Below are 27,360 nucleotides of genomic sequence, written 5' to 3' on the forward strand. Positions count from 1 at the left end.
TGATAGAGCTCTAGCGCTCTGGACCCACGGATGCGCAGTACACTCTCTCCAAGTCTCCTGATGAAGAGCCAGAGGGTTCTATTGAACCGATTCCATAGATGGAGTGCTGGCGCCATCTAGTGGACAGAGACAAACCCTGCCAGCATCTGTATGGTTCAGAGACCGATTTATCTCTTGGTTATTTGACATTATTGTATTTTTTGTCTCCCTGCACCCTCGGCCTTGAGCCTGGATGCGACAGGGGATATTTTATTTGTTGTGAACCCAGGGGCTGAAGTGCTTTGTATCAATACACTTGGGAACGTATGCTTGGACTCGTCAGACCACATTCTTTTGGTGGCTGCCTTCCCAGCACTCAAACTTGTGGAATTGCTGTCAGCAATCCACAGAACCGTGTGTGTGCTTTTTCACAGGTGGGGGAATAAACGTGGTGGACTCGGGAGAGGACCCTCCCATGCAGAGATTGCATCCTTGATATCCCTCTTCTTTTTGTTGGAAGGGTTAGCGGACCTGGACTTAGCAGCCGCTGCCGCGAATGAGGTTTAGCAATTCTGGACGCATTCAAAAACCTCCTGTTCTGCGTCGGAGGAACAGGCCGGGGGGAACAGGAGGATGGGATACCCTTTTACGCGGCAGACAGAAGTCAAACGCCTCTCCTTCCTTCTTCTGGAGGTCGCACCTCTTTCTCATCGCCACAACAGCCAGGCCGAACAGCCCACTCAAATCTACCGGAGCGTCGAGAAAATCCAGAGAGATTTAGCCACAGCAACCTCTCGCCCGCGACGGCGTGGGCCATTGTACGGCCGCAGCTTTGCACCGCACCACGTGAGGTGCATAGATTGAGATCTGTTATGTTACCGATCTCCTCCCAGACCGCCGGGTTCGGTAACTGGTGTCCAGCTGCTTACCCAGCTCCTCCAGTAATTCAGCTTGATAGGCCATCAACAGTGAGGTGACATTGAGTGCCCTCACCGCTAGTGCCGAAGATTTATACATTTTCTGGTACATGGAAGCGGTGAAGCATTCCATTTTCCCTGGGAGGGAGGGGTTGGCCTATGAGAGAGTGCTCCGCCTGCTCGGATGCAGGTGGTGAGCCACTGACTACTCAACTGTGGGAGGGTTAGAGAGCCCAAGCCCCTCCATTTCACTCACATCGAGAGACGAGTAGCCCTTGACGGGCACGCGACGAGAAAAGGGTTTATCCCACGAACGTTTCATCTCTGCGATGCATGCCGGCAAAGCGGGAAGCAGTTGCTTCGGCTGGGGATGGTGGGAAGGAAGCCTTCATAGATATCATAGATATCCCTTTTAACTCCTGGATCCCCAGGAGTTACAGGCCAAGCAATGCCAAGTTTAGCTGCTGCATGCTTACAAACCTCAACTAAGTGGCAATCCAACACTGTCGACGCCACATCACCGCTTTGCGTGCTCACGGGCCTGGATGCTTGGGCTGCAGATAAAATAGCATCATCCTCCTCATCATCCAGCTCATCTCGGAAGAGACGAGCTAACATCTCCTTGTCTTCCTCGAAACCATCGCCCTCCGCCAGCAGCTGCTAGTCAAACAGCGGTGTAAATTCAGGGGACTCTGAATCCATAATATCCCCCCACGAAGGAAGATCTCGCGGGGGAGAGGGATGGGCCACCTTTGCCGAAGGAGGGACAGCAGAGAGAACCGGATCATCTTTGGAAGATGCAGCCATCCAAAGCCTTCTTTCTAGAATCCTCACCGGCATTACACGACAGTGCGTGCAACTTTCTGCATCCACTAGCGTGACCTGGGCATGCTTGACACCCATGCATGCGATGCACATCGAATGCGAATCCCGGCCCGAGATCATGAATCCACATGCTGCCGGACATGAGCGCGAAGGGGCCACCTTCCCTTTCTCCGCAGCAATCTTGGGCACCGACATGGTAAGTCAGATCAACTTAATTAGCTCGCCTTAACGCGTTAGCTAGTGACCTACCACTAATAACAGCAAAGCAAAGAGGCTCTGCAACGAGCAGGGAATCCACAACAGATTTTCTTTTAGCGAGGGAAAGAAGCTCAGTAACAAGCAGAGAATCTACAACAAATTCTTTCTTTGACTGTACTGCGTTCGGCAACGTTAACCTTGACGGGACGTTTATGAACTGAAGGAGCGCAGCCTAGGTGCTGAAGGAAAGTCTTCACGGGGAAGAGAACAAGAATGCCGTTTTCGGGGATCACAGCTGTATATATAGGGAGGGGGTGGGCGCCTTGTCAATAGCTGTGATTGGTCTGTCCTTCGGACAGGCGTTGTGTAATTGGTGCTTCCATAGTCTATCATGCCTGGGGTGTTTCCCATAGTGCGATACCGAGCGATTGTTTGAAAGAGAAACAGGTGTTCTATGGTTATTACAGTACACTTAAACTACCATCATAAAAACACATTTTGTCACTTGAAATAAAATGAATGTTAAATAATAAATAATAAATAAAATAATAATAATAATAATAATAAACAAGATTAAATATAAAAAAAACAATAAAATAATTAAAACTACAACAATAATTAATAAAAACTATATAGACAAATTAAAAACTAACTGGGAATACACAAAATTACTAAAACTAAAAATTAAAATTAAAAATATTAAAATAAAAACTAATTCAAAACATTAATAAAAAATTAAATATTATGTCATTGATACCACAATAACAATGGGGTGTTTATTTATAAAAAAAATTAAATAAAAAAAAAAACATACCATTCACAGTAAGTTTGGCCTGGGTCACAAAATCCTTTGCAGTAAGTTTCACTTCCCCAGCCTCTGTCATCTTGACATCTCTTAGAGTCAGAGAATGCAGTCTTCCTTCTGCTCTGGTGACTACCTGTATAAAACAGTGTGGGTAGTTTTTTAGTTTGAGTGGTTTTATCAAATGCTTGATTTTTCCTTTGCTTTCAGAATTTATAGGGTAAAAATATGAAAATAATGTAAATGGCAAAATCAACAAAAATGAGCAAGCGCCTTTAAATAATAAAACAAAATTAACTCTTTCTTAGTTATCTGTTTAATTAAAGCTGTGTAAAAACAATAAATGCATTGCTAATATATACATATATACTGTGTGTATATATATATATATATATATATATATATATATATATGATAAATAATTACATAAGAAGCATATTTTCTTTGAATCAAAGATTCAAATTAAAGAGATACAGTATATATTTTATGAAATGGCTAAATGATTATGAAGTTCACTATAACACCACTTCAACAACACTCTTGAAGCAGTTAAAAATAACCAGAAGGGCGCCTGCAGGGCAGAATTACCCAGCGTTATCTCGACCTTGCTCAAAGTTATCTTAACTTTGAGCAAGTACTGCTGGAAGTCCTTATTTGCAGAAAATATTTATATAAAGACTTTCACTTGCAATTGTCATCCTAAAACAACAACATATACATACTATGTGTGTGTACTGTATAGTTAACCTATAGTCTGTTGTTGTAAAAGTACAGCATCATAGTGAATCACAATGAAATCAGTGAAAATCCAGACAAGAACAAAACTAAATTTATGATGCTTAAATTAACAATTAAATCTAACAAAACATAATGCAAAGAATCTCACCCTGTCACTTGGCTCCATCTTTGTTGAACCAACGAACCATTCAACTGGAATATCTTCATATGAGAGCTCACAGTCAAAGGTAGCAGTCTCTCCAGCAGTGACAGTGACATCCCTCAGAGGTCGCAGAAGACCAATTGTGCGTGCTTTAGGAGAGGAAATGGACATCCTTATTAATAACAAGAGGCTGTCCTACTACTGCAATTTGTCATTGTTCTCTATCACTTGGTCACAATTTGCAGTCTGAAGGCAGGCAGGATCCTATATCATTAGCATATTGAGATTCCATGCATTGCCTGTGGTCAGATAAACTAGGAGGCATGTTTCAGCTCTGCCAGTTACCCCCACCCTCTCCTGATAAGGTATGGAGCTTCTAAAATGGTCTTGAGCCCTGATTGGCTGTTGACTAATCCCAAGTTATCTGTTACTGTCACCCAAATGTTTTTCAGTAGGTTATTTTTGTTCTGAAAAAAATGCTCTTTCACAAGCCTAAGTTATGAAGTATGTGAAAGACTAATTGATTACATAAAATAATAATGGCTCTTAATGCTTATTTTTTTATTCAGTTATAAGGATTCTCACCTTTAACTCTGAGCTGAGCAATTGATTTAGCGTTAGCAGCACTGAAGTCCACAGCACCAGCCATATCCATGCGGACATTGTAAAGGATAAGCATGTGCTTGGTGCCTTCTTCCTTAATTTCACAGTCCTGAGTGAAACAAACACATTAATTTGGGGTTATACTGTATTTATTTATTAATAAATATTACCATGATATATGTGTGTGTGTGTGTGTGTGTGTGTGCGTGAGAAAACATGAATTTCAGGAAACCCTTACGGCAGACTGGTGCAGGGCATCTCCTTTGAGTTTCCAGTGACCATGAACATCCTCCTCAGAGATTTCTGTCTCAAAGCGAGCAGTCTCTGTCTCTGTGACCTCCACACTGTACAGTGGACGGACAATCTTAATATCACGTTCTGCAAAGAACAGGAGAGGAGAGGCAAAGTTATAGGAGTTCATAATAATTTTATCAATTTCAATCTATTAATTTATATATGGATTAATAAAACAAACATAAAATACATTACAAATACATACCTTCAATGTTAAGCTTGGCTGCTGTTTTATCAGAGCCGCAGTCGCACACATATTCACCAATATCGGCCTTCTCTGCCTTCTTCACTGTCAGGATACGTTTCTTTCCATCAGCCTTGATGAGTACGCTCTTAGAGGGAGTGATTTCCTTGCCGTCTTTCAACCATTTCACCTGAGCACCTGATTTGCTCAATTCACATATTAGGGTAACCTCATCCTTTTCAACTGCAGTGTAGTCCTGTAACTTGGTAGTGAAGTAAGCTTCTCCCTCTGTTGATATAGAGGAGTGCATGACATTTTTTAACATTATTTACCACAAAAAAGCCCTGTATGTAATACAAACTTCTGTGAAAATTGCCATCTGGGTTCAATTTTTTGTGTAAGTAGACTAAATGATATTCAGAATCTAAAATATGAGTAGTAATCTGCACAAAATGTTTTGTTGTAATGAAAAAATGAGACAATGAGGGGGGGAAACAAGAATTGGTGCAGCTGATCAAATAAATGTAACAGTGAAATAAAGGTAAAATTACCTATTACGAGCAGCTTAGCCATTGTGGATATTCCTTTAGCCTCTGCTTTTATCAGGCAAGTATCATCTAGTGATACTTCCTTCATTTCTAGTGTATGTTTCCTTCCCAGCACACTGGTGAACACGGTTCTGCTCGGGTGCACTTTTATTTCATTTTTGTACCATGTCACGGCAACATTCTCATGAGAGAGTTCAAGCTCAAATAAAGCTGTTTTACCTTCCTTCACAGTTAGGTCCTTTAATGTTGAGGTGAAGTTCAGCCTCATACCTATGACATTTGTTCAGTGGATAACAAATGACTATGGGCGCAATAAATGAATATACTACAAACTTGAAAACCAGTGAATTTATTAGTGAATTTATTAGAAAAAGTGAATTTATTAGCAGCTTTGTTGTTTTCTATTTGCTATTTGTTAGACTACTCATTAATAAACACCCTTGTTAAATTTTGTCAGAGAGTATTTTGACCAACACTTCACTAACCAAGATAATAACCGATTTACCCTCTACCATCAGTTTTGCTTTTGATGATCTGTCCAAGACCTCAATACTGTATGCACCCTCATCCTCAAAGTCACAGTTATTTATAATGAGTATGTGTTTCTTTCCGTCATCAATGATTTCATACTTATTTCCTTGTGTAACAATATCAGAACCCTTAAACCAAATCACTTTAGGCACATCCTTATTGATGGAGCACTCAAACTTTGCCTGTTTCTTTTCATGCACAGTAACGTCCTTCAAAGGGACTGTGAACTCCATTTCCAATTCTGTTAGGCATGAATGAACATTGTCCATATCGTCACTCATCTGCATTTGTGGATTTGAATTGACATTTTCTTATGCTTTTAAAAAGACATTCCTTCTTCTCTTACCTTTTACTGTGAGCATAGCACTTGTCACAACATTCAGAGCTTGGTATGTAACTTCACCAGCTTGATCAAACTGAACATTTTTGATAGTAAGGAATCGTTTTGTTCCCTCAGATCTGATGTCACATGTCTAAAATAGAAGAAAATTATGAATCAGAATTTTTTTTGAACGATATGCTATAAATATATTACATAGCGATATTAATACTGTTCAGTAGAAAATTGTATTTCTAGATGTTTTTGGTGTACATACTTATGTTATTCTAATTGTGATCCACATTGTGTTTTGTGTGTGTGTGATAATAAATAATGTTTGTATCATAAAACAGACGGGGATTAAAATTATTACGATGTTGCTTTTTATTCTTGGTGCGGTTCACTTTCACACGGCAAAGTTTCTAAACGGACCAAAATTGTTAATACAAGTCACATGGGGGTAAACTGTAAACTTTATTAATTTATCATTTTGAGCAGGAGTCCAGGATTCGTTGGCAAAACATTGTTAAAATGCACCTATAAGAAAAGCATTAAGACGGCATTATAAAATGAAAAGGCATGCTTTGATTTTGAATGGCGAAGACGTGCACAGCCACTGCTTTTCACGGAACTAACGTAATTACCCATTATACAGTGTGATATAAACTGGTTCGTTGGTCCGTTGGATCGGATTGCTTTCTCACTACAACCGAACCGCTCCAGAGTTCGTTTTCAATCAAGCCGAGACCGACCGATTGTTTTGGTGCGGATCCGAGCGCGATTGCCGTGTTCACATATGCCCAAACGAACCGAGCTAAGGGGGGAAACGTGCCAGGTTCCGAAACAACGGGCCAGGTGTGAAAACAAATGGGTAGAGTGGTTGAATAGGGTCTTACCGGTGATCTTGTCAGAACCTGTCCTCCAAGTTTCCATTCTCCAGGCACATCATCCTCTGAAATTTCAGTATCAAAGTTGGCCTCTGTTTTCTCAACCACCTCCACACTAGCAAGAGGCTTCAAGATCTCAGCTTCACGCTCTGAATAGAGATTAAAAGGTTTATACACAACATTTTCAGATGGTCATATAAGCATAAATCAACAGTCCTCAGGTGGCGATGCTGTTTTTAAACAAACCTCCAAGTGTTAGTTTTGCTGCATATCTGCGGCCTTCAACCTCCACGGCGTACTCAGCGACGTCATCAGGCTGGGCATTTTTAATTGTAAGAGTGATATCTTTACCCTCTTTCTTCACCTCAGTCTTATCTGTAGGCTCATTTGGGATTTCATCGTTACCTTTGTACCACTTCCAGTTAGGGGTGTCCTTGAAGAGCTCGCCTTTGAATGTAGCAGCTGCCTTGGGTTTCACATGCTGGTCCCGCAAAGGTTTCACTAACCAGTCTCTAACAATTTCTGTTGAATATGTACATGGGTAAATTCACACAACGGCTCTAAATTCACCAAAGAAGACATAGAAACATCTATCAAATATCAAATATAGGAAGCTGTGAAGGTTAAAAAGATCAAATACATACCAATAACCTTGACATTAGTTTGAGTTTTGATGTTTTCACACTCGCATGTGTAAACACCAGCATCATCATCTTTCGAATCCTGGATTGTGATGGCACGCTGTAGCCCAATAATATTTATTTGAATTTTGCCAGGAATTTCCTTTATCTCTTGTCCGTTCTTCTTCCAGACCACATCTCTGTCCTTGCTCAACTCACAGTTCAAATACATTGGCTGGCCCTTAATCACAGATGTCTCTTCTTCCAGATTCTTTGTGAATTTCACAGGTAATTCTGTATGAAACGATAGAATAAATGCCACTTGTAACAATCATACATTATTAGTACCAACAATAATATTAGTGGTCTTTAAAGGCAACGCCATATTCATTTTTTATGAATAGAAAAGATTCTTTCAGAATAGCAGTCATGAATACCTTCTACAACAAGTTTTGCTGTTGAGGTCTTCTCCTTGTTGCCAAGCTTTGCAACACATGTGTACTCTCCAGTGTCTGAAAGCTGTACATCAATGATTTGCAGTTTGCGGTCTTTGCCATCAGATGTGAATTTGTGCTTTGGACTCTCCCTTAGATTGCTTCCATCTTTCATCCAGGTGGTGATAGCAGTAGATGGAGAGATCTGGCACTCAAATACAGCAGAGGAGCCAATGGACTCAGCCTCCTGTAATACAATGTCTTGGAGCTCCTTCACAAACTTCAAGGGGACAGCTTTGAGCTGGAAACCAAATGGTGATTCTCCTGGAGGTTTGTCACCTCCACCACCAGGTTTCAGCCCTCTACCCCTTCCAGCATCACCAGGAGATGGAGTTTGTCTTGCTACAATAAAAAAAAAAAAAAAAAAAAAGTTACATTTCTGATCACACAAAAGTTTCACCATTTTAAATCATTTGTTTGTAACTTTAAAATTCACATATGCACTGTAGCATTATAAATGCATATTACACATGTACTGTATATTACGAACGTACGTCTTAGTCCTCTGCCTCTGCCTGGAGCTGGCTCCTCCTTTGGTTTTCCATCTGTTTGAAATATTGTTATACTATTAAGCAAGGCTTGAAATGGTAAAACTGCAAAGGATCTGAAATGATTGGTTAATAAATTATATACACAGGATATAATATATGTGAGCATTTTAATGACAGACAATAAAACAATTTGAAAAACAGCCCAGGACAAATGACACCCACAACAAAAATGACAAATAAAGACGAAGGAATGAAAATGAGATTGACAAACAGTTACATGATAGATCAGGACTTCACTGACAAACAACATTTTATCAAGAGGTTTTGATGAACCAAGAATGAAAGAATTAATAAATCAAATGAAGGACACACAACATCAAAGACAACTAAACACTTGATGAAGACACTTGTTAAGGGGTAATAACGGCTGGTGAGTTGAGTTGATATTATTTAGAAAGATTGTAGGGAGTCACAAGATACCAGCGGTGAGCTTTAGATGCCACCATCTCACCTTTCTTGTCACCCATTCCTGGGGTTTCAACAGCTCCATCCTCCAAGGTATCATCAAAGGTTTCGGATCCATAACTTTCCCTAGGAGCAAGTTCCCATACCCAAGTTTCTTCTTCTTCACCATCCACCACCTCCTGCTCTTGCTCATATACTACCTCCTCTTGCTGTGTAGGAATCTTTTGTAGATGCAAAACACTAGGAGACAACTCCTTTACCATTGGCAGTTTGTCTTCAGTCGTTTTTAAGGGAGGTTCCTGAGTAATCTTTTCCTCTTTGGGGGAGACTGTCTTTGAGACCTTCTTCAGAATTACAGACTCAAGTGAATCTTTTGGTGAAATCTTCTTTGGTGATTTTGCACTAGACTTTCTTTCCATTGGAATGGATTCAGTGGGTTTACCTTTTTGTATGTCCACTTTTGGTGAAGGAGTCTTTTTTAGCTCTGCAGGTTCTATAGGCTTCAATGAGATTTCCTCTTCTCTCTCCATTTCCTTTGGTGAAAGACCAATTTGTTTTGCCATTGCTGGTTTATCTTCCTCTTTTGAACTCTTTTTAATCAGTGGAGTGACTTGAGGACTAGGTTTATCTACCTTTGGTGAAGGAGTTTTCTCTGCAATTATTTTTCCTTCTACAGGTTTCAACGATACCTCTTCTTTTCTCATTTCATCCCTTGGAATAATTCTGTGTTTTTTAGTTATTCCCTTCCCCTCTTCTTTGGAACCTTCCTGTGTCTTCTCTGGAGAAGTAGTACTCTTCATGGGCTGATACTCATGGGGTGACTCTAGCTTTTTTATCTTTTCAGCCTCTTCATATACACTCTTTCCTGGTTCTTTTACCTGGATGTGAGGCTCCTTCAGGATATGTGTTGATTCCGGTCTCTCTGGATTCTTAATGTCTACAGGCTTTTTCTCAGTTTGCTCTTGAGGAACCATGTCAGCAGCTACATCAGCATGAGATTCTTTGGAAAATGTTTTCAGAGTAACATTTTCTGGCTTCTCATCATGTGGTAGAATTCTCTTTGCTTTCTTTGGAAATTTCTCAGGTTCTTTAGAGAGTTCATCTTTAGCCACAACACGTTTTGGAAGTATGGGTTCTTTAGTGTTTTTATCTGTAGGTGTCGCATCTATTTCTTTCTTTGAAACAAGCTCCTCCATTATAAGCCTTTCATGTTTTTGGACACCAATACTATCTTTGCTCCGGTTTATGTTGCTGTCTTTCTGGGGATCTACAATATCCTTGTCTAATTTCTCAACAGGTTTTAATTTGACATTTTCCTGTTCTTTCTCAGTTGATATTGACTTAGTTGCCTTTTTCAGAGGTATCTTAGGTTCATCTTCCATTAGAATTTTACTTCCTTGTTTACCCTTATTTTTTACTTCTCTTCCACCAATTTCAGGAGCAATCCCTTTCTTCTCCTTCACATCCTTGTATTGTTCTGTCTTCTTTTCCTCCCCTTTAGATATTTTCTCTGTTTTTGTAGCAGTTTCATATGAACAAGTATCTTCTGTGACGTCATAGCTGCTGGTGAGTTTCATTTCAGTAACAGCCTTTGAATACACCATCTCCTCTCCACCTATTTCAGTTTTCTCAAATTTTCGGAGAAGTGATCCCTGTTCTGTTGGTGGTTCTTCACACAGAATCTTGCCAACTTTCTTAAGTGATATAACTTCATGACCTTCCTGATGTTCTTTTGATCGTCTGGTTACTTTCTTGACGGTTGGCATGTCCAGCTTTTTCTCTTCCTTGACGTGAATTTTACTCTTTTGTTTAAGAAGTGCTTGTGTGGTGCTAGTTGTTTCTGAGGTGATAAAGGTCACAATATCACATAACATAGACAGTACAATCAGCATGACATAAGACACCTGTACAAATATCACACAACAGGGTTGAAGCTAAGTTATCTGTGTTGGAATTAAAATGAAATAAACCTCAACCCTGATAGTAGTGAACAGAAATGTAATAATAATAAAGAAAGAAAAAAGAACAATAAAACAAGACAATAAGCAAACAAAAATGAGACAAAACAAACAGAACAACAAGCAGACATGTGAAATGTGTTGCCTGAATAACTGATTTTAATATGTTTCATAATCAAACATTTGAAGGTTCATTTGTGGCATGTAACTCGCACATTAACATACCTTTGCCAGCAGGTCCAGGAGCTGTAACAGGGCCCTTTTCTGCATCTGTTTCAGAGATCATTTCAGATTAAACAGGTACCAATACACACGTGTTAGATGGAATTCACTTAAAAAAATGTAATTGTGTCATCATTTACTCCCCTTTTATCTTTCAAAATGCTTTATATAACTTTGTCTTCTGTGGAATACAAAAGGAAATATTTACAGCATTATGTCCAAGCTGGTCTTTTTTATTCAATGAAAGTGAATGGTGACCATGGCTGTTAAATTTGCAGTAATTAACTTAAATTTCAATCTGTTCCTGAGATCATATGCCTTCAGAAAACTCTGAATATAGACTATAGACTACATATAGACTACATTTTCTTTATCATCACCTTTATTTTTTGGAACTTGACAGTCCCTGGTCCGCGTCCACTTTCATTGTATAAAAGAAGTTGCTCAGACATTCTATGAAACATTTCCTTTGGGGTCCATTGAAGAAAGAAGGTACTTTAAACTAAGAAAATGTGTGTTTTCTTAAATTATTTTCTCATTATGAATGTGCATACTAACCTAAGGTAAATGTTTAAAAGTGTAATACAAAAGTAGACACCTCTCATCCATAATTTTGGTTAAGAAACATAAAAACAATGTCAAACTGGTTAGTAAGCATTTTAAGACAAACATGTAATCACATGACAAGATTCAAAAGATAGAATTCACAAGACCTCAAAGACACATTAAAAACCCAAAAGGGAACACCAACAACAATAACAACTGACACAGAAGACATGAAAACAGAGATTCTACCTGTGGGAGGAGAGACTTTCTGTTCAATTGGAGTTACTGTTGGCTCTTGTGCCACAGGAGATCGTGTCTTTTCAACAGTTGGCTCTTTAAATAAAACAATAGCATAATCACAACCAAAAATAGTGAAGGTAAATGCGGAATAAGATGTTATTTGACTGGACAAGAAACATTTCAAGAAGAACACAAATAAGAACAATCACACATCATTCCAAAGACTATAGACCAGCAAAATATGTTTGCTTTATATACCTTTTGGAGGAGATACTATTTTCTGTTCTACTGGAGCCACAGTTGGCTTTGGTACTTCAGAAACTGGTTTCTTTTCAACAGTTGGCTCTTTAAATAAAACAATACCATAATCACAACCAAAAATAATGAAGACAAATGTGGGAAAAAAATATGTTATTTGACTGGACATGGAACATTTAAAGATGATCACAAATAAGAACAAACAATCACACTTCATTACAAAGACTATAGACCAGCAAAAAAATGCTTGCTTATACCTTTTGGAGGAGATACTATTTTCTGTTCTACTGGAGCCACAGTTGGCTTTGGTACTTCAGGAACTGGTTTCTTTTCAACAGTTGGCTCTTTAAATAAAACAATACCATAATCACAACCAAAAATAAAGAAGACAAATGTGGAAAAAGATGTAATTGGACTGGACATGGAACATTTAAAGATGAACACAAATAAGAACAAACAATCACACTTCATTCCAAAGACTATAGACCAGCAAAACATGTTTGCTTTAAATACCTTTTGGAGGAAATACTGTTTTCTGTTGTACTGGGGCCACAGTTGGCTTTGGTACTTCAGGAACTGGTTTCTTTTCAGCAGTTGGTTCTTTAAATAAAACAATGCCATAAATCACAAGCAGGAATAACAAATAAAAAAATGGGATTAAGAAGTTATTTGCCTGGATAAAGAACATGTAAATATGAGCACAGAAAAAGATTAGACTAACAAAACAAGCAAACACATACCAAAGACTAACAAACAGACCAGAAAAGAGTTCTACCACAATGTGACTTTGAATACCTTTTGAAGGAGGCAATATTTTCTGTTCAACTGGGGCCACAATTGGCTTTGGTGCCTCAGGTGATGTTTTCCTTTCAACAATTGGCTCTTTAATTAAAACAATACCATAATCACATTTAAAAATAATAAAGCCACATGTGGAATAAGGTGAAATTGGACTAAACATGATGACAAAAGAAGATCAAAACAAACAAACAAACAAACATGACATCAAAGACTGACTTTTATACCAGAAATTTGTTCTTCCAGATTTGCTGTATACCTTTTGATGGAGGCGATATTTTCTGTTCAGCTGGAGCCACAGTTGGCTTTGGGACTTCTGGTTCAGGTTTCTTCACTAATTCTGGTTCTTTAAATAAAAGTAAGCCATGGATCACAATGAAGAAATAGACCATGAACATATACAGATGAGCAAACGGACACATTATCTCACACTAAACTAAGAACTGAAGAGTAATAGCACCAAATATCCCAGCCTTCCTTTGAGTACCTTTTGCAGGAGAAACAACTTCTGACACATGAGTTGTAACAGCCTGGGTCTTCTTGTCTAATTAAGAATTATAACATATTCAAGATACAAGAAACTAAAGAGTAACATGCAGGCACATTACATATAAGACAAAGAAAAGTAAATCACAGTTGCCTTTTCGGCAAATACCTGAAGACAACTTGAAGTAAAGATTGCAATATACTAATCAAGGCATTTGCTGAAGACTGTAAGGTTTACCTCTTTCAAGTGTTTTAGGCACTTCCTTTAACATATTTCCCTTTTCTTCTCGTTTTACTATTGGTGTTGTCTCTGGTAATTTCTGAGGGGTTTCCTCATGTGATATCTTGTTTTCATGAACAGACTGCTGTAAGTGAATAGACTCTTTCTTGTGAACATCTATTTCCCTCTGAATGGCCATCTCTTCTCTAGGGGTGCCAACTCTCTTTTGTAGAGAATATATCATATCTTCAGATGTTTTCTTATTATCTGGCATAATGTCTTGCCTTTTCTGAGGTGTCTCAATGCCAAGTACCACCACAGCTTCTGGAAATGTTTCAACATTAGACATCTCTAATTTCCTTTCCTTTTTCTCAGTGTGCATTTCTTGTTTTGACCATTTCATCTCAGGTATCTCCTTTGTTTTTTTAAGCTCAAAAGAGGGTTCTGGCCTCTGGAAAACCTCTGTTTTAATTATCTTCACATCTTCAGCAGCTGATTTTCTACTGTGATGACTCATATCCATCCTTATAATATGCTCTTGATAAGGCAAAATTTCCTCAGGTTGATGAGGCACACTTTCACTCTCTTCCACAATTTCCTCAATCAAAAACATATCCTCCATGGAAATCTTCTGAGTTACTTCCACTGTATGAGGAAATTGGTCAGATTTCTTCTCAGAAGCTGCAAAGACTTTAAAGATTAAAGAATTTCAAGATTGCACCATGCAATGGTGGCAGAAGAATGTTCAATAAAACATGCATACCAACATCAAAAAAATATATTCCACATTTAAATCTCTAGGTTTTCCTACATTAACCTAGAAAGGATCATTTGTTAATGTAAAATAAAAGTGAAAATGACATCTTATGTAGTGGCGTCCATGACTGTAGGAATTATCTTTAATTCACCAGCATTATGCCAGAATGCAATATTTTCTCTGGCTTGGGTTATTGAAGGTCAAACTTATTTAACCCAGAGTAGATTCATATATTAATAATATTACAAATAATTCTTCAGCTATTTATGATTCAAATGTTAATAATGGTTATGCTATACATAGTGAGAGATCTGTTTTTGTATCACAAACAGATCTATTAATGCAGATACAAATTTGATTTGTATCTCCTATGACCAGCCGAGCATACCTTTGGCTGAGGGAATCTCTGTCTCCATTTTAGCTTTAGTCACAGGCTTTTTCTCAGATGGCAGTTCTGCAGCCTTTACTTCAACCACTTTGTGAATATAAAAATAATACCAGACAAAGAACAGCACATTAAGAAGAGTAAGTGAGATAATGAGACACCTTTAAAGAGAGTTTGTAATGATTGCTACCCCATTAATGCAAGGCATTATAAGGAGCTTAATATGAAGACTTAAAAATACCTTTCTGTGGACGACCCTCCTTTTTGTGAGCAAGTGCTGGCTCACTGATTTTAGGGGTTGGCTCACTCTTTGATGGCACTTGCTTTTTAGCTTGATCTTTTTGAGGTGGCTCTGAAGTTTTGGCTGAAGACTCTGGCTCTGCTTTGAAAACTTCTTGGGCAGGTTGTTTTCTTGTTTGTTCAACTATAACGTCTGGTGAAGCTGCGACTACTTGTTTTCTAACTGGTTCAGGAGGCTGGCTTTGTGTAATTTTAAGCTGACTAGCTGGCTCTACACTTGATGGCTCAGAGTAGACAGGCAAATGATCTTTGATAGATTCATCTGGTTGTAGTGTAGAGACGTCTTTCTTTGGTGGCTCAGCGGCAGCACGTGCAGACTCTGGTTTTCTATCTAGCTTTACTTTTGGTGCTTCTATTTCCTTGATCTCCACAAAAGCTTCAAAAGAACACACGTATTAAACAGTGTCATTAAACAAAAAGAAAGGCATTCACACTAGAATGCAGAAGCCCATACAATGAAAAGAATCAATGAAAAGATCAAGATAAGAGTTTTACATGCATTCCAAGAGCACCATTTTTGGTGGCAAAATTTTGTACAGACAACAAACAAAAATGAAATTGTTTTAAGATCCCTTGCAAGACTTATGCTCAGTAATTTTCCTAGCTATTGAGTTTCAAAGTTACCTTTTATTTGAGTAGTGTCTGGCTTTGGAGTTAAAGCCTCATCTTTGTTAATATCTAAGGATGGTTGAGGTGCAGCTTCTGGCTTTATTGGAGCTTCGGGTGCTTTAAAAGAACACCAAAAACAAAGAAGCATACCGTAAACCCAAAAATATAAAGCAGAGGGAACTTTATATTCTTAAGTTGAACAAGAGGTTGATTCTAAGAGTCTAAGGACTGAACATACAACACATTTAGTAAGGCACTCGTACACACAGTACTTGACACAGACAGACGTGCTGACTCACAAAACAAACACACACACATGATTCAATTACACACAATACCTTTGACAGAAGGTGCCTCAACTTTCTTTGCAACTGCAGGCTTAGGTTCAGCCTCAGGCTTTGGTGTAGCTTTTAGCTCAGGCTTGGGCACAGGCGTAGGCTCAGGTTTGGGTAGAGCTTTTGGCTCAGGCTTGGACTCAGGCTTGGGCTCAGGTTTGGGCAGAGCTTTTGGCTCAGACTTAGGTTCAGGTTTTGGTTCAGCCACTGTAGCCTTTGGCTCTGCTGGCACCTGAGGTTTAGGCTCTGAGGGTGTAGGGTTGAGAACATTAAGTAACACTGATATTTCTATAAATTCTCAAAGGAGACTAACAACACAAACAGAAATTATACAACAGCAGCTTTAGATATTTAATTTCTATGTGCAAGATATTTTGAATCCCAAGACATTAAGAATAATTTGCATAATAACAAGAAAATGACAAGAAGAAACAACAAATTACAGTTACACACACATTAACATATACACATAACATACATTTGAACTGAAAAAAAGAAACATTTATACATACAATCAACTTACATAGAACCTATATAACATAGTATACACACTGAAAACACATACTGCTGGTAATACCTTTGCGTGTAGGTTGTTCTTTTTGCTCTGTCACCTTGACAGATGTGACTTTTTCCTCAACAGGCTTCTTCACTTCAGGTTCTTAAAAATATCATGGCATCATAGAAATAAAATTAAGTTGCAAATTGTGAATCTTTACACCAAAGACCTACATATACAGCAAATACACAATCACAGTTTATATGGTAAGAAACAGACATCTCACAAATAGGAAATTGGTTTAAAATTTTTGGTACAAAAAAATGAACACAGAGGGAAGAAACAGTGGAACAATATAACACTCAAGCAAAGACATAATACCTTTCTCAGGAACTGGAAGCTGTACAAAGGATTTTTCAGTTTTCTCTTCTGGTAGCTTCATAACTTCAGGTACATAAAAGACATCAGCTTTGTTAAAATACAACTGCAAAGCTTAAGCAGAGTTTAAGTAGCCAAAGCGTCCATGCTTTTAGCATGATTGCACAAGCATTAGAAGAACATATTCATGGACATACAACCAAGACCAATCATAAAAAGCAATTATACAATGAACAACTGCACAGTGACAGTAATGATAATAATAATAATAATAATAATACACAAACACAACACCCAGACAAGGAAAGAACCAAAAATGTTAACTGTATTTGATTCAGTATAGACATGTTCTAAGTTTTAGAGTAAAAAAAATATAATAAAATAAAATAAAAAGGCAGTTGGCTTTACATATATAAATGTTAAGAGATCATCAGGGACAGCCATAAGCAAAGCATGTTTCCTTTATCCAATACCTTTCATAGGGACCTCCTCTGTCCTTTCCACTACATGTTTTGTTACAGTCTCCTCAATGGGTGTCTTCGATTCTGATGAAAAACAAGAACATTCTTAGGCATGAACATTGACACATAAATTCAGTTTCAAACACACACACACACACACACAAGGTTTGCAGCACAATACCTGTGGATTAAAAATGTTAATTATGCTGAATTGAAAATGATGGAAGAGATGGGTATTGAAAGGGATAGGCGGTGATGATGGTTAATAGCCAGTTATATCAAAAAGACCAGGAATACACATAATAGATTTGACAAAAAAATATGGTATGTAAAAAAAAAAGAATTATCATGATGATGAATGAAGAAAGTCCACACACATACTATATAAATAAGATGAGCAAAATGTTATCTCTTAGTTAAAGACTCTAAGACTTTTAACTACAGTGTACCTTGCAGTGAAGAGAATTTGTAAGTAACACTCTCCTCTTGAACTGTCCAGTTCTGACTCTCTACCATACAATAATAAAATTGTTTTATGTTTTAATTAAAAAACAAAAACAATTCTGTAACAACAGTGTTGGATAAAATCTAGTTCAGCTCAGATGTTAGTGCAAATGCAAAGATAACAAAAAGAAAATAAGAAAGAAATACCAACATTAGAACATGATCATATTACATTAGTTGTATTTTAATTAAACATCCACTTTAGATGATGCCAGGGTGAGATTCAAGTTTCAAGTTTATTTGATTAAATGGTAATGTGCTAAATGATATGGTAATATTAGTTAATATTAGTTAACCGATGCATTCGGGGGTTGACATGATGAAAACATTTAGTGTTTAGTCTTTTAGTGTATTTAATGTACTCACCAAGTTTACATAAGGTTAAGGAACATTACACATTAATTTTAATGTGAAATAGTACCTGTTATTTCGGACTTCTCTTCATAATGAAATTCTGAGGATTCTTCTTTTAATCAAAAAGTAACAGGTAAGTTCAAATTAAACTATTGGACATTATGGTATTCTATTTATAGATTTCTTTATTTGTTTTAGTCTTACCTTTAAAACTAATCACAGATGACACATCTGGCACATGTATCGATGTATCTGGAACATCTGGACAGGTTGAGATTAACTTCATTTATTTATTTAATATTATTATTATTTAATGGTTTCATTGAATAAAGTTTGCTTTTATATTTTGCAGAATTTGTAAAGAAATTAGTTGGGGTAGGGGACTGAGGAGTAAATTAGAGATGGTCATTTCTCAGAAATTATTTAGTGCATAAAAAACCACTTACCAAAAGAATGTGTTCTTATTTCAAATTCTGCAAAAGAAGGTAAAATATAATTGCTGTTGACTAAACTCTAGCAAACAAGCCACAAAGTGATGCTGCTGTAGATTTGACCTTTTCCTGACAGATAAAGCTCAGCTGTACTTTTAGTTTCACCAACAGGCTCCAGGCGCGCAATCACAGAGTACACGCCTAAAAGATTTCCAGTGAAGTTAATTTAGTTTAAATATGCTTAATTCTATATTTATATTGAGCCACTAAGTAGTACATTAGTATTAATGAACACACCTTCATCATCAGATGTTACGTTACGGATGATCATAAAGTGCCTTCGTCCCTCACACCTGAAGGTATATTTTGGGCTTTCTTTAAGCTCCCATGCATCTTTATACCAGGTGACGACCGCATTGTCAAAAGACAACTCACACTCAAAAGTGGCAGACTGACGCTCATTCACCACAATATTTTGAATGCGCTTGGTGAATTGAATTTGATCAGCTAGGAATAACATAAAAGTTTTGGAATGGTTAATTATCTCAAAATGTCACTGTTTTCAAATAAAATAAAAATAAATAAATAAAGGAAAAGGAAAGAAATAAGAAGAAATGTGATTTCAAACGCACACACTTTTTGTTTAATTCAACACTTTGTTGGTACACAATCAACACCACTATAGCCAAGCAATTTTCAAGCACTAAGATGAAAAATAAAAAGATGCTCAGCATTTGCTAGTAGGTAGAGAAACAAGAAGAGGTTAGTAATTTGCTTAAATTATTGGGCAATTTATGTGGCCCTCCTTCTCATTCTGATCATTTAATTGAAGTGAATATGGTATAAGGCATACATTTATAATATGTGTCAGTAAGCACTCCACTACAATGCAATTCTACCCTCTTACCAGGTGATGGTTTCTGCACATTATCTTGACTCTCTGAAGAATATTGAGGTAATGTGCCTCAATTTATTATAGGCCCAAAAATGGTATTTGAATGCAGAATACAAGGTCTTTAAAATCGACTTACCCAACACTGTCAATCTGGCACTGGATATATGTGGCCCACAAACGACACGGTAATTTCCCTGGTCACTGGTCTGACAGTTCTTGATCCTCAATATCTGACGGTCGCCCACGAGTTTAATGTCGTATTTATCACTAGTTTCTAGCTTCTGTGTATCTTTATACCAAGACAGTGTAATTTCTGGATAGTTGATTTTAATCTCACACTCAAACACTGCCTCTTTGTTAACTTGCGTTGTCTGATCTGTGATGTCTTTAAGCAGGGTAACAGGCTGCAAAAACAAAATATTCATACATTTAGGTCATCAACATGCATCTGATTAGCATGTGCATCAAAATGAAAATATGTCTGAAAATTGAAGCAGTGGTTCTTCAACTACCCAAAGAAGGAACATACTTCACTGTGTTCCATTCGCCTCTGCAAATCAGACACAAGCTTAGCCAAATCCTCATCATATTCTCTTCCATGTTCAATTTCCTGATTCAGAAAACAAGGGCACTGATTAAAGCTATTTGTTGTAGATTTCTATCTCAATAAGGTGTAGGAAAACGTAAGATTTTGATCAGCTATTAAGACAAAACAATATAGATTTATCTACCGGTCTTCCACTTTCTTCACCCTTCTCCTTCTTCAGAAACTCAATAGCTTGAAGGAGACCCCGGAAATCTGTGATTCCATACATACGAGCATATTTCTCATACTCTTTTGGATCTACATTTCTTAGCAACTCAACAATGTCAATGTCTTTGTCTTCCTTTGGACTTTTCTGCTTTGACAGAGTCCTGAACGTAACAAAAAAAGAGTGCAAGGTTATAATCATTACAGAATTGTGATTTTGAGTTTTTCTGCCAAGGAAAACGTGTCAGGTTACGTATGTAACCCTGGTTCCCTGAAGGGAACGAGACGCTGCGTTGAAAACGCTAGGGGAACGTCTTCAGCGTGACCGCGCTCTGAATATATGTGTAATCTGTCCAATGGAAGGGCGAGACATCACGGGCGGGTGACGTAATCGACCAGGAAGCATAAAAGCATGTGCGGTGGTACCAGCATCAGCTTCTAGGAATGAAGCAACCGCCGACAGGGATGCTGGAAGTATGGCCTAGAGACGCAGCATCTCGTTCCCTTCAGGGAACCAGGGTTACATACATAACCTGAGACGTTCCCTTCCAGGAACTCGAGCTGCGTCGAAAACGCTAGGGGAAGATGCCCATGCCACCAGACTTCCAAGTACCTGCCCTGTGTGTATCCCTCAGGAGCACAGCGAGGGCAAGAGAATGTGGTCGGGCCTGCGTCCCAAAGGCCAACTTCTGAGAAGTGAGTCTTGATCCCCAAGTAGGGGGAGAGCAGAGGACTCGAGGCTATGGAATAGCATCCTGATCCACCACATAGCATAGCTCTCTGGCCGGAGGCCTCAGCCTCTGGAGGAAACATGTACTAGGGGGTGCCTACCCATTGAGAGGCCACCGAGAAGGGCGCGGTAGGCCGATAAAGCCGCCACGTAAACCTTTAGGGTGGAGTGGGTTACCCCTGCGGAGAAACGGGCCTGCAGGAACTCCAGCACTGTACCAATCGGGCAGGTAACTGGGTCGAGGTGGTGGTCTCCGCACCATGAAGCATACAGTTTCCTCATAGAGGGAGCTCTGGACTTGAGGATGGTCTCAGCAACCTCGGTTGAGAGACCGGAAGCTATGAGCTGTGCCTCCTCAGAGGCCACACCCACAGCTTCCACAGCTCCGGGCGAGGGTGATGATAGTGCCCCCCGCCTGTGAGAGGAGATCTCTCCTGACAGGAATCTTCCATGGAGAGCCGCTGAGGAGAGAAATCAGGTCCGAGAACCATACTCGGCCCGGCCAGAACGGTGCTACCAGTAGTAGACTGACCTTGTCCCGGCACACTCTCGCCAGAACTCCTGGGAGCAGAGCGATCGGGGGAAAGGCGTACAGACGAAGCCTCGGCCAAGTCTGTACCATAGCATCCAGTCCCAGTGGAGCTGGATGATCCTGGGCCTCAGCCCCTGCCTCGACAGGATGTCTGCTCTCCATGGTGGTCTCTTAGGTCTGGGAGAAAGTGGTTGAGTGCTCGAAGCACGGCCAGCATCTCCAGGCAGTTGATGTGCCATGTGAGATGGCGACCACTCCACAGACCTCGGGCAGGTGGCCACTCATGACCGCTCCCCAACCGGTGAGGGATGCGTCCGTCGCTAGCATTACGCGGTGACTAGGAGCTCCCAGCACCAGGCCCTGAGATGAGAACCAAGGACGTCTCCACAAGTCTAAGGCACATAGGCATTGCTGCGTGACCTTGAATGCGAAGTGGGTTTCCCCTCGGGGAGAACCCCTTGGTTCTGAGCCACCACTGTAGGGGTCTCATGTACAGCAGGCCAACAAATATCACGTTGGACGCAGCTGCCATCAGACCCAGCAGTTTTTGAAACTGCTTGACAGTGAGTGACCGGCCTTCTTTCACTCTCTTGACTGACGTGAGGATTAACTCAATCCGAGCAGGGGACATGCGTGCCTGCATCGTGGTCGGATCCCACACCATGCCTAGATAAGTGGTTCTCTGTACTGGAGAAAGCACACTTTTCTTGGCGTTCAGTCTCAACCCCAGCTCTTTCAAGGGCGTGAGAACGACACCTCAATGTCGAATCGCCAGCTGCTCCGATTGAGCTAGAATCAACCAATCGTTGATGTAAAACTGCGGGGTGAGAGTGCAAGGCCAACGGAAAGAACCCGAAATTGGTAAGCTTTGACCCCAAAAGCAAACCTCAGGGACTTCCTGTGAGTGGGAAGGAGGGAGAAGTGGAAGTATGCATCTTTTAGATCTATCGTGACAAACCAGTCCTCGGACTTGATCTGAGACACGACCTGTTTGAGTGTAAGCATCCTGAACTTCAGTCGCATAACTAAGCGGTTCAACTGATGCAGATCTAAAATGGGACGCAACCCTCCATCCTTCTTTGGAACAATGAAGTTCCGGCTGTAGAACCCGGACTCTCTTTTGTGAGGAGGGACCCCCTCGATGGCCTCCTTCCTCAAGAGAGTGTCTACTTCCTGTTCCATGACCAGAGCCTGCTCGTGGCCCACCAACGTGGGAATCGCCCCATTGAAAGGTCGGCGGCGGAGCACCGAAATGAATATGATAGCCTTTCTCTACCGTACGCAGGACCCACTGGGACACATTTGGCAGTAGTTTCCAGGCTGCCAGATGGTCTACTAAGGGAACCAGTCTCTCGAGCTGCTGGCTGGGTACCCTGAAGTGGAGGACCAGCAGGAGACGGCCGAACCAGGAGCTCTAGAGACCCCCGCAGTGGTGGCGAGCTTCTCAGCTCCGCTACACTTTGGGGTGGAAATAACAGAGAAGCGCTCGCTGGAGCCAGCTGTGCCCTGGATCTCTGGGAGGGTTGGCAGGCTGGTCTCCCGAGGGCACTGGGGGAGACAGACACCGTATAATGAGGTGTAATCCGCTTGTCCCCAGAGGGACCTGCCCTCATAAGTCCTGGGCCATAGCATCAGGACTGCCTCAGCTGAAGCCTCCTATTGAAACGACGGTCCTCAGACCCGCGTCATTCCTAGGAAGATCAGGCTGATAGAATCAGAACCTGCAAGGCAGGACCTAATGAGACACGCTTGGCATGGGCTCCCGCCAAGTGCCTACTGAGGGAACCAGTCTCTCGAGACCCGTCTCCAACCCGTCTGCCAGATCCATGTTTCGATCCCCACGATCTCACTCGCCGCCGTGACTCAGCAGTGGCGGACCGGAACCACGAGATCGTACGGCGGGGAGAAGCACAATCAGCCCCTTATCTTTAGAGCTGACAGCGCAAATATAATGATATCGTCATTCATAATATGCTTGTGCAAACACTGCAGCTTTACAAAGCTCATCGACGTCCTTCACGTTCACCTCCTCAGAGGAAGACAGGCGGCGCGTCGAGCCCTCTCTCTGGGGGGAAGAAACTCCTCAAAGAGAGCCTTCCGAGAGCAAGCAGACGAGAGCTGACTATGCGTGCTCTGCTCTCAAGCAGACCACACACGGACTGTGTGTATCCCCAGCAGTGATGTAACATTTGCAGGGAGGAACATACAGCCTGTAATGCGATCTGCTCTCGCCCAAGTGCTTGCACACATTGTGGAGCTTATTTCAAGTGGTTGTAAGGGACAAACAACACTAAATAAAACTCACAACACAGATTGACAGACACAGACACAGAGTAGCGGTTGCTAAATGACAAAAAGCTGATGCCGGTTCCACCGCACATGCTTTTATGCTTCCTGGTCGATTACGTCACCCGCCCGTGACGTCTCGCTCTTCCATTGGACAGATTACACATGTATTCAGAGTGCGGTCATGCTGAAGGCATTCCCCTAGCGTTTTCGACGCAGCTCGAGTTCCTGGAAGGGAACCACAATTTCTGACTCACTTCTTCAGTTTGACCACCTCTGGTCCGGACTCTTTCTTCTCATCAACATTCAAGTCTGTGCTGCGCTCAATTTCTCCATGTTTGTTTGAAGCAACACATCTGTACTGACCAGAGTCAGATTTGGTCACCTCTTTGATCTCCAACTTGGCCTCTTGGCCTTTTTGTTGAATGTTGATGCGACCACCATGGGTCATCTGCCTCCATTTGCCCTTCATCCATTTCACATTGGGAATGGGATCACCACCAACTTTAGCAATGAAGGTAGCTGTACCCTCTGTAATCCAGAATATGATGTGATTCCATCATGTAATTCAAAATTTTAACACTAATCATAAAAAGACATATCTACACCGTTCAGCAGAAAGCATCAACTTACTCTCAACAACATGAATGCTCTTGGGCTCCTCAATGAAGAACAAGTTATCCAGTTTTTTAACTGTTTGAGGTGCTGTGGGGGCTGCTGGTGCTGTTGCAGGTGCTGCACCTGCTTTATCTGAGCAATACCGACAATGTAACAACATATTAAATAACTTATAAAAATGGACTGAACTCTAGATAAAAATACTTGGCACATCTCAGCGTTTTAACAAATTTAGTGCATATGCTTTAGACGATCAAAAACTCTCCATTAACAAAAATAACAAAGCTCACAGGTCAAACTCGGGTACCTTAGTTAGCAATTTATGTAAGTCTAAGCATTGGTGCCTTAAGCTTTGCTATTCAGATAAAATTCAGCATGTCTAAAAAGATCCTTGGTGCATCAAGAATAAATATACATGTGAAAACAAATGTTTTTAAAATACTATTAAGATCACAGCAAAACATTGCAGCTTAGTGGTGCACTTTAAAAAATGTAAAACTTTGTAAGAAACAGCAAGATCAGATGGATCCAAAGCACTTAAGGAGCAAACAAAACAAGATGTGGAAATCAATAAGATGGTAAAGATGTTGAAGTACATGACAATGAAATAAGAAATTCAGACATTAGCTTAAACTGTACTTGGTACTGTTAGAAAAGCTGAAAATATTATACCCTAATTAAATGGGTTCAAACCAAGAATAAGTTTGGTTTTCACATGCTACATTTTTTATTTAGCTGCACTGAAATAAACACTGATTATCATTATTACAGAAAAGTTAGATTTACAATAGTCTTCTAATTACCTTTGATTGTGACTTTGGTCTTGGAGAATTCACTACCAGCACTGTTGGTTGCCTTGCACAGATAATCTCCTGCATCAGTTTTGGATGTCTGGTTTATCTCCAGGGTGGCTGTGCCATCCACAAATATCATCTTGGTGTTAGCAGAGGATGTGACCTCCCTTCTGTCCTTCATCCATTGAATCTTCATTGGTGAAGACCCAGAGACATGGCAGCTAAGGTTTAGCCTTTCTCCCTCACTCACTGTCACTGGTTTAAGGGGAATATCAAAAGCCGGTGGCCTTCTTTGCTCTAGATATTAAAAAAAGTGAACAATTACAGTATTTTTACCTGTGCTTTTCAGTGAAAAGTATGGGAGGTCATGTTTATGCAGTACAACAGAAAGTGGAATGTAATACACATCACAGGGACAGAATTACCAGAAATTAACATGCAAAGAAGAAAATGGAATTTGACAAGAAGTGAGAAACAAGAAATCATGCAGTAAGATAATATTGACTACCTGTGATGTTAACCACCACCTGGAAGGAGGCAGTGCCAGCTTCATTAGAAGCGCTGCATGTATAAACACCACTGTCTGTGACTGTGGCTTCCTTGAGACACATCACAGCCGTGTTGCTCTTGAAGGAAATGTCATAGATGTCAGAAGTGTCGATTTCTCTGTTATCTTTATACCAGCTTACAGATAGAGGCTGTGACCCAGATACTCGACCCTCAAGCTTCACCAATTTTCCCTCTGCATCCTCAATGTGCTCGGAGGGTTTCTTAGTGAAAGTTGGTGGAATTTTGCGCTCTGCAAACAAAACACATTACACACACACACAAGGTCACATATTTAATCAAAATACACATCATAAATGGTTTAATGAAACTCGTATGTTGTTTTCTTTTAAAAAAAAATCAAGTTCTTTGTTTGCATGGCAAGACAAGCATCTGTGTTTTCGGCTTTCAGAATAGCTAGGCGTGCAGTTTTATCCACACTTTCAATTTTGCAGTCTCTCATATTAGTCTTCTCAATCCTTTGACCTAACAATTCATTTCTGCAATGCCCCTGCCATGGCACTTCCAATCTAACCTTCCAATCGAACTTCTAGAAATAAAAAGCTTTTAATCCAATACTAAATACCATTTAAATGTATAGTAGAGAAGCAGATTAATTCTATAATAGAAAAGGAGACTAAAGTGTCTTATTAGACTACTCAAGGTCTGTTAAATGTGATATTATAGAGTTAACATGAAATTTAAGCCTGAAGTGTAAGCTCTGTACTACATGAAGCAGCCACAACTGTATTTAATGCTTTATGTAATGCATTTTTGCTACGTTTCTTGCATTAGCATTGTTACTGTTAACCAAAACTACGATTAAAATAGTTTTGTTAATTGAAGTCAAGCTAAAATAAAATAAAATATAAATATTAGATGAAATTTGAATTATGAACATAAGCAGCAAACCTAAAACTAAAAACTAAATATAAAATAACTTAAATAACAAACAAAACCTAACAAGCACAAAACACAATTACTAAAACTAAAATTAAAATTAATATGAAAAAGTAAAAAAATAAAAGCTAATTATGAACATTGCTAAACATTATAATGATATATAAATAATAACACTATTAAAAAAAATAACAAGTTTGCATTTGGCTATTTTGCACCAGTGCTATTGTTGAAAAGTCGCTGTGTACTCTAAAAAATAAGCTCAAACTTAAAATTCAATATAGTTTTTTTTTTTTTTTTTTTTTAAATAAAATACTCTAATTGTTTTTTTGTTTGTTTTGTTTTGTTAATTTGGAATGATATTTCCTTTTTAAATGCTGGCAGTGTTTCATGTTGAATTCTAGCAGTTTATCTAGAGAAAGATGATCTCTTTAAGATTAAAGAAAAGAAGTGCATTGGAACGTATTGAAAGAATGGAAATGTTGGATGATCTGCAAATTCACTCAAATTAGCTGACTAAATTAGTTAACTAA

The 27,360-nt window shown here is 39.6% G+C and overlaps 1 protein-coding gene across 1 annotated transcript in view; it reads right to left on the minus strand.

The window, feature by feature from the left end:
• Positions 1-27,360, minus strand: part of LOC306877052 (titin-like) — a 148,070-nt gene that overhangs the window by 88,803 nt on the left and 31,907 nt on the right. Inside the window, exons 41-82 of the mRNA XM_079428575.1 lie at positions 25,890-26,180; positions 25,391-25,678; positions 24,603-24,719; positions 24,227-24,500; positions 20,402-20,585; positions 20,200-20,280; positions 19,807-20,074; positions 19,683-19,715; positions 19,073-19,282; positions 18,899-18,976; positions 18,791-18,817; positions 18,549-18,605; positions 18,412-18,456; positions 17,936-17,995; positions 17,499-17,570; positions 17,029-17,091; positions 16,729-16,809; positions 16,155-16,397; positions 15,832-15,933; positions 15,149-15,583; positions 14,911-14,997; positions 13,784-14,455; positions 13,319-13,405; positions 13,057-13,143; positions 12,775-12,861; positions 12,262-12,348; positions 12,013-12,096; positions 11,221-11,265; positions 9,084-10,877; positions 8,576-8,626; positions 8,025-8,423; positions 7,612-7,881; positions 7,214-7,489; positions 6,977-7,116; positions 6,108-6,234; positions 5,736-6,002; positions 5,234-5,500; positions 4,704-4,970; positions 4,443-4,582; positions 4,187-4,313; positions 3,608-3,750; positions 2,734-2,857 (exon numbers count right to left, since the gene is read on the minus strand). Of these exons, the coding sequence (XP_079284701.1) occupies positions 2,734-2,857; positions 3,608-3,750; positions 4,187-4,313; positions 4,443-4,582; positions 4,704-4,970; positions 5,234-5,500; positions 5,736-6,002; positions 6,108-6,234; positions 6,977-7,116; positions 7,214-7,489; positions 7,612-7,881; positions 8,025-8,423; positions 8,576-8,626; positions 9,084-10,877; positions 11,221-11,265; positions 12,013-12,096; positions 12,262-12,348; positions 12,775-12,861; positions 13,057-13,143; positions 13,319-13,405; positions 13,784-14,455; positions 14,911-14,997; positions 15,149-15,583; positions 15,832-15,933; positions 16,155-16,397; positions 16,729-16,809; positions 17,029-17,091; positions 17,499-17,570; positions 17,936-17,995; positions 18,412-18,456; positions 18,549-18,605; positions 18,791-18,817; positions 18,899-18,976; positions 19,073-19,282; positions 19,683-19,715; positions 19,807-20,074; positions 20,200-20,280; positions 20,402-20,585; positions 24,227-24,500; positions 24,603-24,719; positions 25,391-25,678; positions 25,890-26,180 (8,637 nt within the window). The remainder of the gene's footprint in view (positions 1-2,733; positions 2,858-3,607; positions 3,751-4,186; positions 4,314-4,442; positions 4,583-4,703; positions 4,971-5,233; positions 5,501-5,735; positions 6,003-6,107; positions 6,235-6,976; positions 7,117-7,213; positions 7,490-7,611; positions 7,882-8,024; positions 8,424-8,575; positions 8,627-9,083; positions 10,878-11,220; positions 11,266-12,012; positions 12,097-12,261; positions 12,349-12,774; positions 12,862-13,056; positions 13,144-13,318; positions 13,406-13,783; positions 14,456-14,910; positions 14,998-15,148; positions 15,584-15,831; positions 15,934-16,154; positions 16,398-16,728; positions 16,810-17,028; positions 17,092-17,498; positions 17,571-17,935; positions 17,996-18,411; positions 18,457-18,548; positions 18,606-18,790; positions 18,818-18,898; positions 18,977-19,072; positions 19,283-19,682; positions 19,716-19,806; positions 20,075-20,199; positions 20,281-20,401; positions 20,586-24,226; positions 24,501-24,602; positions 24,720-25,390; positions 25,679-25,889; positions 26,181-27,360) is intronic.

This window comes from Barbus barbus (genome assembly GCF_936440315.1).
Source record: "Barbus barbus genome assembly, chromosome: 11".
Lineage (NCBI taxonomy): Eukaryota > Metazoa > Chordata > Actinopteri > Cypriniformes > Cyprinidae > Barbus > Barbus barbus.